A 17,606-nucleotide genomic window follows, 5' to 3' on the forward strand; every position below is an offset into this window, starting at 1 on the left:
AAAAATTAAAATCAAATTCTTTCAAATGATTCATCCTTTAGTGGAATTTATTAACTACTTCAACACTACACTGTTTTCAATCGTTAGACAATAATAAAAAAAAAAACTTTTATTTCGATTTTTTTTTGTTGACAAAAACAAAAGATATTCATTCATTCAAATTAGTAGAGTACATCGATACAATGAAAATTCGCTAAAAACAAAAAGGATGAATATGCGAACAAACTCACAACATCCATGTTAATAGCAAAAAACGGCAAAGTACTAAAGCTTACACATATGACTATATTTAAGTCTCCGGAATACCCATGTCTTCCAGATCTACAATGTTGACGACTCCAAAGTCATTGATTTGATATGCATGGATCGAAGCTGATCTAACAATCTGATCGAACAAATACTTGAACGAAAAAAGAAAGGCAAACAACGTCGCACAAAGACGACAAACAAAACAAGGTCTCACTAAGACGACGAGATCACAAAAAAAGAAACGAAATAGATGTGTAAATCACTTATTTCAATAAAAGGAAAATAGAAAAAATAAATTAGAGGGGTGATTTTGGGTCAAAAATTGACTCTAAATCACCCCTTTTTAGTTGATGAAGGTGAAGAAATTAGGATTTTGGTGACGAATCCCGAACACCCTATTTCTCCACAATTAAATTGTGGGAGCACTAGCTACTAGATTACTTGACAAAAAAAAAAAAAAAACTTGGCTATCTCCAATTACTTTCACCTTGAGCAAATTTCTGCTACAGTTTTACCCTATAAGCTTGTTATTAATTTAGTACTATCTTTTTTTGGTGAAGGAATAGTTTGAAAAAATTGCTGCACAATTTAGAATTTTGGGTTTTTTTTTACTTTTTTTCAATATTTTTTTAACATAAATAATTAGTTGAGATTTCAGATAATAGAGACCCATGTGAGATGTTGACTATTATATAGTATGTTGGACTATACATACACACGTATGGTTAGTGCGCACTTTTTCGTTTGGACAAAAAACTTAATCTATTATTATAAATCATTATTAAATGAAGGATAATTATGTATTTTTAATTAATTGTCATCGTTTTTTAGTAAACCATTTTGTCTTTTTTTTTAAAAAGTTTTCAAAAATTGTTGTCTTTTTTTTTTAAAATGTTTGTAATTATGACATAAATATATTCATAATAAAAGTGGGTTTAAGTTAACATATTACTGCAAGTTAATTTTATTTTTATTTTTTTATGAATAATTTAGGATAAAGAGATGATATTCAATTCAAAACATAAAATATATCATTGCCTAAATATGAATTGTGGTATCATGTCTTAAAGGCACGGTATGGGGAGGTGGGAGGTCGAATTTAGGAAGGAGGGAGAGATGTGTCTGGTTGGTGGAGGATGATATGCAATGTGAGGGAAGGGGTTGGATCAGGAGTAGATAGTTGGTTCGATGATAATATTAGAAGGGTGGTAGGAAATGATAGTAGCACTTTCTTTTGGACTGATAATTGGCTGGGCGGAGTTCCTTTAAAAACACAATTCAGTTGTCTTTATGATTTATCGGTGCATAAGGAGTGTTCTATGGCGGAAATGGAGCGATCGGGGTGAGAAGAAGGCGATAATGGGTGGGGTTGGAGAATGCGTCTGTTGGCTTGGGAGGAGGAGAGTGTGAGGGAGTGTGTCACTTTGTTGGAAAACGTTGTTTTGCAGGTTGATACTGAGGACCATTGGCGGTAGTTACTTGATCCTGTTCATGGCTACTCGGTTCGCGGAACTTATCGTTTCCTAACAACTATTGACGAACAGGTGGCTGATGGTGTAGTTATTGATGTGTGGCACAAACTGGTTCCGACAAAGGTTTCTCTTTTTGCTTGGCGCCTCATTCAAGACAAAATTCCTACGAGATCAAATCTGGTGCGACGTCGTGTTCTTCAATCTAATGACATTTTATGTATTGGAGGATGCGATTTGATAAAAACAACGGATCATCTCTTCATTGGTTGTGAATCGTTTAGAATGGTTTGGATTTTACTCTGTCAATGGCTTGGGTTCTATTTTGTTCCCCCATGTAACATTAAGGATCATTACACTTAGTTTGTTCATTTGGCGGGGTTACCGCGATCTACACATTTGTATTTGAAGGTTGTTTGACTTGCGTGTGTTTGGGCTATATGGAAGGAGAGAAACAACCGAGTCTTCACAAATACGGTTATTGATCCTCTCCGTATTGTTGATAAAGTAAAGCTAAATTCCTTCTTATGGCTATCTTCAAACTTTGTGCCTATTGCTTTTGATTTTCACGATTGGTGGAGACATCCACTCCTATGTATGGGTGTCATGTAATTTGTTTGTGCTTTATTTTTAGTTGTGATGACATCTGTTTTAGGTGTCGTGATGATGTAACAGACATTAGGTGATTCATCACTTTAGCATACCTTATGCGGGGTGAATCACTATGCTTTTGAACAATATATTCCATTTTGATTTCTTCAAAAAAAATTATCATTGCCTAAAGATTTTTTTTTAAAGACCATAACCTAAAGATTTTATGTTCATTTTATAGTATTAGAATAATTAGATAAATTATGGAATTAAATGAAGATAATCATTTTTGTTTTTTGACAAAATAGATGAAGATATTATAGAAAATTTAATAAATATTCTCCTGATATTTTTTTGGTAAAATTATTTTGATATTTTTAAATCTATATTATATATTAAGAAAGGAGACCATTTTGGACTGTCTTTTCTTTCTTTCATTTATACCTTTAAAAACTTTGAAGAACACTATTTTGTTTGTGTCATTCAAAAAGATAAGAATTCATATCATAATTGTTATATTGTTGGTTTTAATAAAAAAGATAAGTATAGTTTGTTACAATATCAAAGTGCAAAATCAAAAGGGTTAATAGTGTTTTTCACCCCTGTAATATATGTCATTTTCGGTTTTCGCCCTTATAATTTTTTTTTTTTTGATTTGCACCCTTGTAAAAAATTTATTTTCCGGAAAACACCCCTAATAGGCCATTTTCAGAATTTTTTTTCAAGATATTTTGGTTTTTGAATGGCCTATTAAGGGTGTTTTCCGAAAAATAAAATTTTTACGAGGGTGCAAATCAAACCGAAAATTTTATAAGGGCGAAAACTGGAAATGGCATATATTAAAGGGGTGAAAAACACTATTAACCCAAATCAAAATATGTATTATTTATATTTATAAGTTTAATCAAAATTAAATTAATTTTAATTAAAATTGAGGAGGATGTTCATCATTTGTTCCTCTCGTGTAGCACATTTGGTACTCTGTGGCAGCTATTGCGGTTGTGGATCGGATTTGATGGTGTGGATTCTCAGGTGATTAGAGATCATTTTCAGTAGTTCATTTATTACACAGGTGGCTTGGAATCACGACGATCTTTTCTTCAGTTGATTTGGTTACTATGTGCTTGGATTGTGTGGAATTAGCGTAACAACATGGTATTTAAGCAGAAAGAAAATACTATGTTTCAATTATTAGAAAAAGTTAAGTCGTATTCTTTATGGTGACTTCAAGTTAAGAAAGTCTATTTTATTTTTGGGACTCATATGTGGTGGTCGAGCCCGCTTGTATGTTTGGGCATTGGTTGATTTGTATCTATTTTCATGTGATGACTTTGTGAATTCTTCGTGATCTCTTTGGTACACCTTGTACCAATGAGATTGGTTATCAGTGTTAGTATATATAATTTTTGCTTGTTAAAAAAAATTTGGGTCATGTTAACTTGTGCCCTTAGGGTACATGTTAAACATTAATGTCATTCCATTAGTGGTAAGAATTTATTGAAAAAAAATTAATATTTTGAACAATAAATTAACACACTTTCCAATACATAATTTCTATTAGTGGAATTCTTAACATGTGCCCTAAAAGCACAAGTTAACATTTACCAAAAAAATTAATTAAAATTTCATAAAATTATTGTCATTAATTTATACGCATTAATGCAATTAATTCAAATTACTGTTCATAAAATTACTCTCTACATGCTAGAGACAACTAATTTGAATTGACGAATGTTATAAATATTTATAGGAAGAAATGTCATATTCGAATTCACGCGGTTTCCCATAGGAGACATAGTTGCATAATGAGGTTTGAGTCCAACGGCAGTTAATTCCTCCGGTTTGCAGAATGGTAGTTAACTACCACCGAGAACATTTAAGTATTTTATTTGTGTCTTTATGAAATTTTTTATGTGAAAAAATCAATTTTCATGAGGTTTTCCTCAACAAAAATAAATAGTTGCATAATGAGTTGTTATCAACAATAGTAAATTGTCTCTTTCAAAACAATAGTAAATTGGCAAAAAATAAATTCAAGAATAATAAGTTGGATGTGAGTTTCCTTCAAAAATAAAAGTTGGATGTGAGTTAGTATAAGAAAATGATGACTTTGCTTCTAAAATAAAAAAGTGACGTCTTTGCATACATAAATAAACGGCACATCGTAATTGAAACTGATGTTAGCTACACTGTGCATACACAAAGCAAATATTTTCTTTACATACGAAATAAGTTAATTTTAGTTCTGGCGATTAAGCAATCGACATTTCTAGTAAAACAGCACCCAAAGTGTTAAACTAAACATTGACCAGCTATAGATCTCGATTTTAAACTACTGGTGGATACCATTTATATTTTATTTAGGTGAATTCATACATGCATCTATATTTTTGTTTGAAAAACCTAAATTAATCCACTAAAATTAACATTGAAGAAAATCAAACTTAATCTTTTAGATGAACATATTCTAAAGTCTCAAGTCAACACTACTAGACCAACTCAGGTGAGTTTTTATTTGAGTTATATATACGTCTATATTATACACTTGATATACACTGTATGTCAAACTTTATAATTAAATTGCTTGTGTAAAAAAAATAAAATGACAGTACCTAGTTGTTTTTTTGTATGATTAAGGTAGAGAATAAAGTTCAAAGAGCGTCCCAAAGAGATTTATATAATAGAGTGAAGGAAGAATTGATAAATGATTGTCTTGTGACTTGTATCGAAAGCCATATATAGAAGAATATTGATAATGATTGTAATTTTTTTTTTTTTATCAAATTTTAATATTTTGTACCCCTACTAGAGTCTTGAATCCGCCTTTGTGGATGATATCTATGGAAATCACAATGTCCATGCTGAAATGGAAGCAATGATTTTTAGAAAGACATTCTTAATTTATTTATGAGCTAATAAAACATAGCTATCTTTTATGTTAATTTATAAATTTTTATCAAAAAAAATTGTATCTTCATAATCAATTTTTTATAAACTACATTAACAAACGTATAAATAATAAAAAAAAACTTATTTATTTTCATAAGTTGTTCTGTATAAACTCATAATAAGTCTTATCCAAACGTTCTCTCTTTTATAATCATTGTTTTTTTTATTGATTATGTTCTAGTTTGTTAGCATTTGCTAGCCCTTGACTTTTCTTTTTAGACTTCATAGACCCCTTGTGGGATGTTGACCATAATCTATGTTGGACTATATATACACGCACATATTGTTTCTTTCTCTTCACAAAACAAATCCAACATAAACCAAAAGTCTTCCCTTGTCTGCTTACCAATACTTGAATTATTTCATACACTTTCTTCCGTCTAAATTCTTGAATTTTAGAACTATGTTTGAAATGCTTCTTTTATATCTCTTACCTCTTCTCTTTTTAACCCTTCCCATACTATTCTTCTTAACAAAACCAAACAAGAAATCTTCAACCAAAAACAACATCACCATCCCAAAATCATACCCTCTAATTGGTTCCTACTTATCCATCCGAAACATTGGAAACCGCCGTATCCAATGGCTCTCCGACATCGTCCAAATAGCACCCTCCGCCACTTTCAACCTCAACCGTCCCTTAGGCACCCGCCAAATCATCACCGGAAACCCATCCACCGTTCAACACATCCTCAAAAACCAATTTACCAATTACCAAAAAGGCACCATCTTCACCAAAACCCTATCTGATTTCTTAGGCAATGGAATCTTCAACACAAACGGCGAGAATTGGAAGTTTCAACGTCAAGTTGCAAGCCACGAATTCAACACGAAATCACTACGAAAATTCGTGGAAGATGTGGTTGACACGGAACTCACCAACCGTTTAATCCCCATCCTCAGTTCATCAACACAAACCAAACAAATCCTTGATTTCCAAGACATTCTCCAACGTTTCACGTTTGACAATATCTGCAAAATCGCGTTTGGTTTCGATCCAGAATACTTAACTCCGTCGGCTAAAAGAACGAAATTCGCACAAGCTTTTGAAGATGCAACAGAAATCAGCAGCAGACGTTTCCGTTTACCGTTACCAGTTATATGGAAAATGAAGAAACGTTTCAACATAGGTTCAGAAAAGCGTCTACGTGAAGCAGTAACAGAAATAAGAGAATACGCGAACAAAATAGTTCGCGAAAAAAAGAAAGAATTAAAAGAGAATGATTCACTTCATACACAAGACATGTTGTCACGATTTTTAAGTTCAGGTCATTCGGAGGAAGATTTCGTAACGGATATAGTTATAAGTTTTATTTTAGCCGGTAAAGATACAACTTCTGCAGCGTTAACGTGGTTTTTTTGGTTATTGTGGAAAAATCCACGAGTTGAGGAGGAAATTTTGAAGGAAATAAATAAGAAATCTGAATCTTTGGATTATGATGAAGTGAAGACAATGGTTTATACACACGCCGCGCTGAGTGAGAGTATGAGATTGTATCCACCTGTACCGATGGATAGTAAAGAAGCAATAAACGACGATGTTTTACCAGATGGAATAGTTGTGAAAAAGGGTACTATGATTACTTATCATGTGTATGCAATGGGGAGGATGGAGAGTTTATGGGGGGAGGATTGGGCCGAGTTTAAGCCCGAAAGGTGGTTGGAGAATGATGGATATGGGAAGCGGGCTTTTGTGCCGAGAGATCCTTTTACTTATCCGGTTTTTCAGGCTGGGCCGAGGATTTGTTTGGGGAAAGAAATGGCATTTATGCAAATGAAAAGGATTGTTGCTGGTATTGTTGGAAAGTTTAAGGTTGTGCCAGAACCTCATTTGGCCGAACATCCAAATTTCATTTCTTTCTTGAGTTCACAGATGGAAGGTGGTTTCCCTGTCACCATTAACAAAAGGATTTCTTAATTAATCCATGATATCATTCACATTGGTTATTAATTAATAATTGAATAAATAAAGATGAAGTGATTGTTAGCTTCATGTTTATAATTATATTATCCTATCTTAGGAGGCATGAATTTTAGGATTGACTTTTTGTGGTACATATTTATATAGCGTGTTTTGTTTTGTATTCTTTTGTCTGTTGTTGGATGTTTCTTGAGGGAGATGTAGTTGTTACTTATTTAAATTGGTATCTTTTGATTCACTTGTAAATTACATTTTATTTATTCATTGAACTATTTTTAGTTGAATGGACCCAGAACTTGAATGATCCACCCTTTTTTTATCTTTGAGATAACAGCAATGAAAAAGTGTGAAATCTCTTTCTATTTTGTCTTTTAGTAAAATTTGCAGTAAATGTAGGAACCTTCCCTGCACTTGACATCAACTGCAAGAAATCCAGATCAAGTACAAGTACATTTTATTTTGAGAAATGATATTTTGACAACCATTTTGTGAGAACTTATTTGACAACTTTATCTCTCATATTCATATTATTTTTTTACTTTCTCTCTCAATTGTTTTGGTTTCCGTGTCACTATCTACTTTCCTTTGTAAATTAATGGTTCTCACAAAAGTTATCATTCAATTGGTTGTTCAAATAACACACCTCTTTTATTTTACGGTACATCCATAAAAAACAACTTAATTTAATTTGTTGTCAAGGGTGAATTTTGCGTGACACTCTAACTTCTCCCTAAAGAAATCCGTGCCTAAATACAAGGGTCTCACATGTTATTACACCTTTGTGGGGCTTCTCTTTTGGTGGCATTTAGAATGCACAAATACAAGATTTGTGCACCATACACAACTTGTGCATTGAAGGAAGGTGAAGGATAGGTGGCGGTAAAAATTGATTTTTTACCTGCTGGAATATTTTAATGAAACATATTATATTGTAAAATATTTTATTTATTGTTTCTGCTGCTCACACCCCCCTAAAAAACAACCAGTTATCAGCAATAACTTGTACACCCCCTACTAAAATTGAAGCATAGAGTAGTAATTCAGATTTTCCTTCTTCACACGTGAAACACCACTTTAAATCATTTTGAGCTTTGTTCATTTTTCTTCATCTCCATAGCCACCCATGTTCTTGACATTTCCAGATATGCTTTCTCCTTCATGCTTAACTTAAAGTTCTTCTTCATCAACAAAATTGTTCAACATTATTTCATTTTCCTTTATTGATCTGGAGATTGCAGCTTAGTTTGGTTTATAGATCTAGATTCATTTTCAACTTAAAGGTATGAATAAAACTTTGTTTATCATAGGTTGTGCAATCAAAGATTTGATGGCAAGAGGTTTGGTTAGGTTGGTGTCTGCTCATTCTAGTTAGCATATTTACACTGGAGCCACTAATACATAGGCGGTTTTGAGGTGTTTTTTATATTCCTGATTTTGTTTAGAGACAACATTATTATCAGGATGTGTTTGGTTTTCATGTTTTTGTCATTTTGTTGAAGGCAATTGTTGAAATTTTGTTTTAAATTAATGATGACAAGTTTAATTTTTGCTTTTATGAAGGAAAAAAAACCTACCCATTAACTTAAATTCTTCCTCATCAACACTTTTCATTGCTACAAAACTTAGGTAATAGGTAGTGTTTCACGATGAGTGAAAAAAAGTAGTAGTGTTTTCATGTGAGTATCCTTAATTTTGGGTACACAAATCATTAAATTCAGTATGAGATACTAAGATATCTTGAGATATATTCTTCTCACCAAACTCTTTAAACGTGTGTGTATCCATTTTGAGATGAAATGTACGACTTTCTCATGATTTTTTTGGTGTGCATACAAGGTTTTGAGCTAAAACCCAAAAATGAAAGCTGTTAATCACTTCAATCAATTTGAACAGCCAAATTAAGAAATTCACACTTTTTTGCTCTCTTTCAGTTTTTTTTTTTAATTGACGGGAGGGCTGCTTAAGCCCAAAAAGAAAGAGAAATTACATCTTAATCAAACGCGGAAAAGAAATCCATGTTTGATCAGCAATTAACAAATGACTAATTTGAGTCGGACAAAACTCGTAAAACACAATTCTGTAACCCATTCTACACACCATATTAGCTAAAGCATCAACACAATTATTTATTTCACGGTGCGAGTAAGAGTTGCCTAATCCTTTGAACAAGACTCCTTCCAATCGAATTGATATCCTTCCCCTTCATAATTATGTTCACCACAACCAAAAAATCCACTTGTAATTCAACTGCTATAAACCCCATTCGTTTCGCACACCGGAGACCTTCCAAAATTCCACACATCTCCACTATAAAAACTCTTTCTGATTAGTCTCCACCATATATACATCCTAAAAAACAAACATTTTTCATTATTCTTTTGTTCTTCATGTCGCTAAATTATTTTAAAAAATTTAAATAAGTATATGAACTAAATTTTATTTGCTATATTCCCAATTTCATATTAGTAAAGTCTTATTCTCTCGTAATTTGAATGATTAATAAATAAAAAATTTCATATTACTAAAGTCTTATTCTCTCATGATTTAAATGATTAACAAATAAAAAATTTATAAAAATATCATGCTAACATGTTTTAAGGACATTCTTTCAAAAAAAAAAAAAGTTTTACGGACATTATTTGATAGTTTTTATAAAAGAAAATTTATTTTAAAAATATAAGTCAAATATTACATTCTTTCGTAAAAATATGTTTTAAGAAAATTATTTAATAGTCTTTATAAATTAAAACTTATTTTAAAAATATAAGTCAAATATCAATCAAAGTCATAAATACAAATTTTTTTATGCATAAATTAATTCTTTTAATTGGTTAAACAATACTTAAGGCATTTGTGAACATTTTAAATATTTGAATTAAAAGTTTAAAAGATGAATTTTTAATTCAAAACAGAACAAAGAAAGAAAGAAAAAAAGTCTAAGAACTTATTAAAGATATTTTTTATTTTTTTTTGCATTGAGCACTTTAGTTTCAGATCTGAAGTTGGATCTATGTCCGTGACTCTATTCATTGTGAAGTTAAAGCTTTAGCACTTACTGTATACAAACACGTAGGAGGATAAACCCTAATATCTTCCTTTTTCAGGTAATTCCTCTATTTTCTCCTTCTTTGCTAATTCCCCAATTTAGCTATTTCCAATTACCTTCAATTTTTTTTTTTTTTTTTTTTTTAATTTTATTCACACCAAGATAGTTCATTTTTTTTTCTCTGATATTAATTAATTTAGCATCTTTTTTTTTATTTATTTTATCTTTGTTAGGTTTTTCAGAGACTATGCTTCTGAGCTTATATTTCAAGATTTGTTGAAGTTTTTGGTGAATGAATAGTTTGAAGTAATTCCTGCACAATTTGGAATTCTGGGTTCTGTTTAGAATTTCATTTTTTCCATAAAGTTTGGATTTTTAATAACTGAGGGTATAGTAGAGAAAGATGGCTGGTGAGTGGTTTTGTAAGAATGAAGAAGACAAGGCTATGTTGGAATCTGTATTGGGTAATGAAGCTTTTGCATTTTTTAGCTCAGCAGTTAGTAAACATGTATTTTCGGATGTTATTGTTCCGCCGAATCTTGACGTGACTATCCACCAAAGGTTGTGTCACATTGTTAAGGGTTCCAAGTGGAACTACGCGATTTTGTGGCAGGTTGCCGGTTTGAAATCCGGTGGCTATGTGTTGAAATATGGTGAGGGACACTGTCAGGATCCCAAAGGGGGTCCAAGGAATGAGCAGGAAAGGGAGAAAGATGATGTTAGGAGGAAGGTTTTGGGGAGGATTCATGGTTGCTGGGGTGGATCTAGCTCAGTTGAGAATATTTATAAGAAATTGGACAGTGTTTCGGATTTGTATATGCTTTACTTGACCTCTGTCTATTATGTGTTTGGTTTTAATTCTCAGTATGGTCCTGGAAATTCTTTTAAGTGTGCTAAACCAAGTTGGTCTTCTGATGCTGGTAGTTGTTTAAATCAGTATGAATCGAGGTCGTTTCTGGCTAAATCGGCTGGTTTTCAAAGTGTTGCTTTTGTACCTCTTAAAGCCGGGGTTATAGAGCTTGGTTCGACGGAGATGGTGCCTGAAGAGCAAGGTTTTTTGGATATGGTTAAGGCAACTTTTGGAGAATCTATCTCTGGACAGGCTAAGGTTGCTCCGAAGATTTTTGGGCACGAGTTAAGCTTGGGGGATACAAAATCTCAGTCCATAACTATTAGTTTCTCCCCGAAAGTGGAAGATGATTCTGGTTTCACTTCCGACTCTTACGAAGTACAAGCGCTTGGAGCAAACCATGCTTATGGTAATTCTTCCAATGGGGGTGTAGGAGACAGTAACGAGGCAAAAAAGTACCCTCAGTTAGGTCAAATGATTCCTGGGAATTTTACTTCTCAAGCAAGAGTTTCTTCTATTGATTTGGGTAATGAAGACTCCTCCTCGCCTCTTGGAGAAGAGCGGAAGCCTAGAAAAAGAGGGAGAAAGCCTGCCAACGGACGAGAGGAACCACTGAATCATGTTGAAGCGGAGAGGCAAAGACGGGAGAAGCTTAACCAGAGATTTTACGCCTTAAGAGCTGTTGTTCCTAACATTTCTAAAATGGACAAGGCTTCTCTTCTTGGCGATGCTATTACCCATATCACTGATCTCCAGAAGAAGATCAAGCTTATGGAAACCGAAAAAAACATGGCTGACAATAAGGGCCAGCAATTGCCATTGCAAGATATTGATTTTCAGGCTCGACAGGATGATGCAGTTGTTAGAGTTAGCTGCCCCATGGATATCCACCCGGTTTCTGGAATTGTTAAAGTGTTCAGAGAGCATCAAATTGTAGCTCAAGAGGCCAATGTTTCAACTTCCCAGGATAAAGTAATTCATACATTCTCTATCAGAACTCAAGGAGGGGAAGCATCTGCTATACAGTTGAAAGAAAAGCTTGAAGCATCTTTAGCCAAAAATTAAAGGTGAAAGTATAGTTATTAACTTATGATGTAGTGTATATCTCAATGCAAACTATGGATGTATGTATGGTTGTTCACATGTCAGTGTTTCTAGGAAACTTTTTTATTATATATTCTAAATTGTAAGATATGGAGGTAGAAATCTTTTTGAACTTCTCAAAAGGCCAAAATGATTAATATGTCTTTGATTATCTCTGAGCAAATGCATGATTTGAACTTGAATTCAATGCAATATACTATGAACTTGTGAGGTATAACTATATAAAATGGTATATCATTGTAGCAGCCAAGTTTTTTTTTTTTTTTTTTTTTTTTTTTTTTTTTTTTTTTTTTTGTGTTTATTTTTTCCATTACTAGCTATTTAACTACATCATTGAGATACATTTGGTCTTTCAGTTCAGAGATATGCATGTTTTATGATATTAAGATTTCATCTGTAGAAGTGTGTTCACAGTCCTTCATGGTTATGGCATTGTTGGGTTTCCCGTTGAGGAATTCAGCTGTAGATTAGAATGCTTTCACAGCCATAAGGATACGGACCTTTGTGTTATGGCTCCATGTTCCACTTGTTATCATTTTTCAAGTATCAGTTCACACTTTGGTGATTCCTGCAGAGTAGGGGCATTGTATTTCTAGCTACTGTTATTACTTGCTCGTATCAATGTAGACCTTAAGGGCACTTGCTAGCATTTCCCTTTTATTATCACTTCTTTTCTGTGGATAAATGATTTTATTCTTTACTTAGATTGGTCTATAAGTTCTTTTATGATCATTATTCATTCAACCATTTTGTTAAATGATATAACATTTTAAAAATACCTTTAAAGAGTCTTATCAGACAAACCAAGTTCCATTGCAAAATGTAATGTAACTTAGAAGGAAATTCCTTATGAGAAACTATATCAAATGCATCTTTATATGTTAAATTGAAGCAAATTCATTATTCGACAATTGTCTGCCATTTTCATAGAGAAGTTAGTTTTTCTTCCACTTTGGAAGATGAGGAATCTAATCAGCGCAAGAGCATGGCAATAAGACCTTACACCATCGTGACACATTATTGTCATCATCTTGGAGTAGAGCGAGAAAGAAGTCCGCAGAGGATAGGATACCATTGATTTTCGCAACAAGCTACTAGATTAGCCTGGTTGAAGTGGGTTTTGGTGACGTTGCAGTGAAGTGTGGATATCATTTTGGGTCTTCAATTTGCCTTCATATGGAGGGGGATTGGTTGTCCTTGGCGAGGGAAAGGACAAGGCTAAAGGTTGGGTGAGGGAGTGGACCATGGAGAAGGTTGTTCCAAGTGAATAACAGACAATTTTACAATAAACAAATTACACAGTTCAGTTCGTTAGTATAACTAGTCAATTCTTTCAAACTGGCTCCTCCAAACAAAAGGCCAATGCATAATTTTCATTTTCAAATTGGCTCCTCCCAATTTGGCCTCCAAGTACTCTTTTGATATAATTCCGATATTCTTACGTGCAATTGCATAAACTAAGGCTTGTTTATTTTGTAAAATCTTTTTTATTTCTATTTACTAAGAGCTATTTTGGGAAATTTTCATTTTGTTCATGTACTGGGAAATTGTTTTATAAATTCCTATTACTATACTTGTCGGTTTTTAAAGTTGGAATAGAGGGTGATTTTTAAGTAACATTTTTTTAAAAGGAAAAAACATTTGTATAACAGTTTTTTTTACAACTTCTTGAATAATCTTTTTATTTGACAACAATAGAGCGTAAGAACAATATAAGAGTACGAGAGAATTGATAAAAAAAATTATCCTAAAATGATTGTTCAAATATCATTTGCGTAGAGCACTTGATATCAAAACTCACAAGCATTAGACATAAATTATGGTTTTAAATCGCAATCAATCACGTCTCGATTCCTTGATAATATACTTGTCGGTTTTTAAAGTTGGAATAGAGGGTGATTTTTAAGTAACATTTTTTTTAAAGGAAAAAACATTTGTATAACAGTTTTTTTTACAACTTCTTGAATAATCTTTTTATTTGACAAAAACAATAGAGCGTAAGAACAATATAAGAGTACGAGAGAATTGATAAAAAAAATTATCCTAAAATGATTGTTCAAATATCATTTGCGTTGAGCACTTGATATCAAAACTCACAAGCATTAGACATAAATTATGGTTTTAAATCGCAATCAATCACGTCTCGATTCCTTGATAATATAATGTGCGAAATTGCAAGCAAACGTTGTTGATGCATTCTAATATGCACGATCATGTTGTTGACATGGGCGGAGTTAGTGTGAAACATGGTGTGGCAGCTGCCACACCAGATTCTAATCTATTTTTTTTTTTTTTATATGCATAATTCATAAATATAAGGCCTGGCATGGGAGAAAGAAATTGAAAATTGAAAAACATACAGACAAACACCTTTATTCTCCTCTTCTCCTCCTCTTCTCATTCATTCTACTCTCCTCTTCTCCTCTTCTCAAAAATCACAATTCACAATCAATGAATCAAATATCTTCTGCCGTTAGTCCGACGAGTTATGGATGTGTCTTACACCCTCTCGACGATGAATAATATTTGCCGTAAAAAAATGTTATATATTATTTTTAGTATAATTGTATTATAGTTTCTTTAAAAATTTTGCCACACTAATATGCAATGTCTAGATCCGCCCCTGGTTGTTGATAAACAAAGATCACGATTATGTTGAAGTTGTAGAAATGTAAAAAAAATAAAATTCACAATGTATATTGTAGTTCGAACCTTTATTTATGACTTTGGTGATATTGTCTTGAAAATGTTGTTAATTGTAATTTAAGAGTGTGTTTGATACAATTTACTTACATAAAGATCAAATCTAAGCTTATTTATAAAGATAAGAGAAATGTTAACAAGTGTCCTTGTTAGAATGTCTAAAGAAGAAATTTTGTTTTAAAAATTGTGTATTTAATGCATTGAAACTTTAAAAAGTAACTTTTTATATTTAAAATTTATCAATTATTTCTATTTTTGTATCCTTAACAAGTGCCCGTAAAACACTTGTTAGTCAGACCCATTTAAAGTTTTTCTATTTGCACCTTGTGATAACTCAGTTGGATGAAAAGAGGGGTCCGGTCCGTGAGGGTGAAGTAGTCCAGTCGTGGTCAATGCTGTTCATCAATTAACCCTCTTCCTATGTTGCTTCCTTTTCTTTTGAATTAATATTTTTTTTCCGCAACTTTGTTATGAATTCTTCCTTTAGAGTCACGTCTTAATTTGAAGCATTCCAAGTTCTAACTCATTCAATACTTGAATTGTGAAACATGAATGGCCTAAGCCATGCATATAATATATGATTTTCTTTCTTATTTTTTGTTTTAAAAAATTGAGGACATGATATGTCAATGATATATCATGTTCTCGATTGAAAAATTGTGATTTTATAGGGATTAAAAACATATTTAACTCAATATTTTATAGTCTTATCAACGATAAGTCATAAAAAAATGTCGTTAGAATCATTTTTTTTTTAAAGGAAAAATGTCGTTAGAATCATAAAACGTGAACTTTTGAAAATGGAATATTTAGATGAACCAAAAATTGAAGAATTTTTTTTGAGAAATTAAAACGAAAATTTAATATATTTCAAGCGATAAAAACATATTTAACTTGTTAAATAAAGTTACATTTTAGACCTCATGTCTTGCTAGTTATAGAAATTTTAGTTGAGAAATAAAAACCAACATTGCAAGTCTAGCTATATTTTTTCTTATCATATTAAAAGTTTTGAACAAATTGAATAAGAAAACAAAATGAATTTAAAATTTTCATATAAAAATATTTAAAATATTTTGGAACGCAATTTTTTTTTATGCATAAACAACCTTTAACCACAATTAAAATATTATTCTATAAACAAATAAAAAACCTTATTAATTTCTTTTGGTGTGCGTAAACAACCTTTAAACACAATTAAAAAAAAGGAGGTTGTATTTCTTTTGGTTTGTACGAAATGAAAAATAATACTACATGAAAACTCGCACACGAAATAAAAAGCCTTATTAATTTCTTCAAACCCTCTTGATTTTGACTGGATCAACGCTTACGTGGCTCCTAATTGGACATCACGTAGGAAAATTTTAAATTAAAAATAAATGAAAAAGCCACGCGTATAGTTTATGAATTTAAAAGAAAAAAAAGAAAAAAGGAATGGCACGTGAGATCATCATGTTCTTGTTCAACTTCTTCACCCAACACCTCCATATTTTATTGATGTTGTGTTTCTTTCTGATTCAGAAACACTTGAAGCTGGATAATGATGTTGAGCTCTATGCTTTGGGAACTACTTCCAACTATCATCATACTCATCTCTGAAATTTTGAACCGCAATAGAATGTGCAATTGAGAAAAGTGTAGAGTCATCCACTGTTGATGCAAAGGAACTCTAAAGTGTGGAGGCATCCACTATTGCAAACTACGTACCCTCCCTCTGTCTTGTGTTTTACAACTTATTGTTGTTGTTTTTATTGATCTGTATTGATGATAAATCACGTGTTCCTTCCTTTTCCATTTTCTTTTTTGTTTTTTTAATTAAACAAATACATGCGTGGCTTTTTCATTTATTTTTAATTTAAAATTTTCCTACGTGGTGTCCAGCTAGGAGCCACGTAAGCGTTGATCCAGTCAAAATCAAGGGGGTTTTGTTGCAAAAGGGGGAAAACTTAAGGGGCTGGAAAGTGATTTTTTTTAGGGAACTTCTACGGTACACTCACAAAATGAAGTGTACCGGTACTCCGGTTCCTTAATTTTATAAATGAACGATCATTTTTTATGTAGTAAATAGTTATTTGTCAATATTTATATTTTATAGAATAACATTTCATAAGAAAAAACATCATTTAATTATTTATAAGAATCATAGTAACTTTTTTTTTACATATTATCGTAAAAAATAATGAATGTTCTCAATTATAAGTGATAAAAATTTAAAAAAAATAAAAAATTATTTCGTTGACACTTTTGATGAATAAGATTTAGTTATTATAATCATAAATGATAAAAAATACTACATTTTCTCTCAAAAAAAAAAAAAATACTACATTCATCATCAGTAAGTAAACGCACTTTTGACCCCCTAACTTTGTCATAGTTGCAATTTTGACTCCCTATTAAAAAAAAAGGCAAATTCTACAGTACATCCACTATATTTGAGTGTACCGGTACACTTACTCTTTAAATTCATGGTTAAATGAGTTGTTTTTTTGAAGAAAAATATTATTTTTTATCATTTATAATTATAATAACTAAATCTTATTCATCAAAAGTGTCAACGAAATAATTTTTTTATTTTTTTAAATTTTTATCACTTATAATTGAGAACATTCATAAAATAATTAGTATGATTCTTATAAACAGTTAAATGATGTTTTTTCTTATGAAATGTTGTTCTATAAAATATAAATATTGACAAATAACTATTTACCACATAAAAAATGATCG

General features: G+C 31.8%; 2 protein-coding genes across 2 annotated transcripts; both read left to right on the top strand.

Annotated features, from left to right (window-relative positions):
- The first annotated feature begins 5,565 nt into the window (after positions 1-5,565).
- LOC25499213 (cytochrome P450 94A1) lies at positions 5,566-7,474 on the top strand. Its single transcript, XM_013594392.3, has one exon. It carries the CDS (start codon positions 5,662-5,664, stop codon positions 7,174-7,176), a length of 1,515 nt encoding a protein of 504 aa, XP_013449846.1. The 5' UTR covers positions 5,566-5,661; the 3' UTR covers positions 7,177-7,474.
- Positions 7,475-10,122: 2,648 nt separating this feature from the next.
- Positions 10,123-12,424, top strand: LOC25499214 (transcription factor bHLH3). The gene is made up of 2 exons (XM_013594393.2): positions 10,123-10,283; positions 10,459-12,424. Exon 2 carries the CDS (start codon positions 10,629-10,631, stop codon positions 12,138-12,140), a length of 1,512 nt encoding a protein of 503 aa, XP_013449847.1. The 5' UTR covers positions 10,123-10,283; positions 10,459-10,628; the 3' UTR covers positions 12,141-12,424.
- Positions 12,425-17,606: the final 5,182 nt, after the last annotated feature.

This window comes from Medicago truncatula, chromosome 7 (assembly GCF_003473485.1).
Source record: "Medicago truncatula cultivar Jemalong A17 chromosome 7, MtrunA17r5.0-ANR, whole genome shotgun sequence".
NCBI lineage: Eukaryota > Viridiplantae > Streptophyta > Magnoliopsida > Fabales > Fabaceae > Medicago > Medicago truncatula.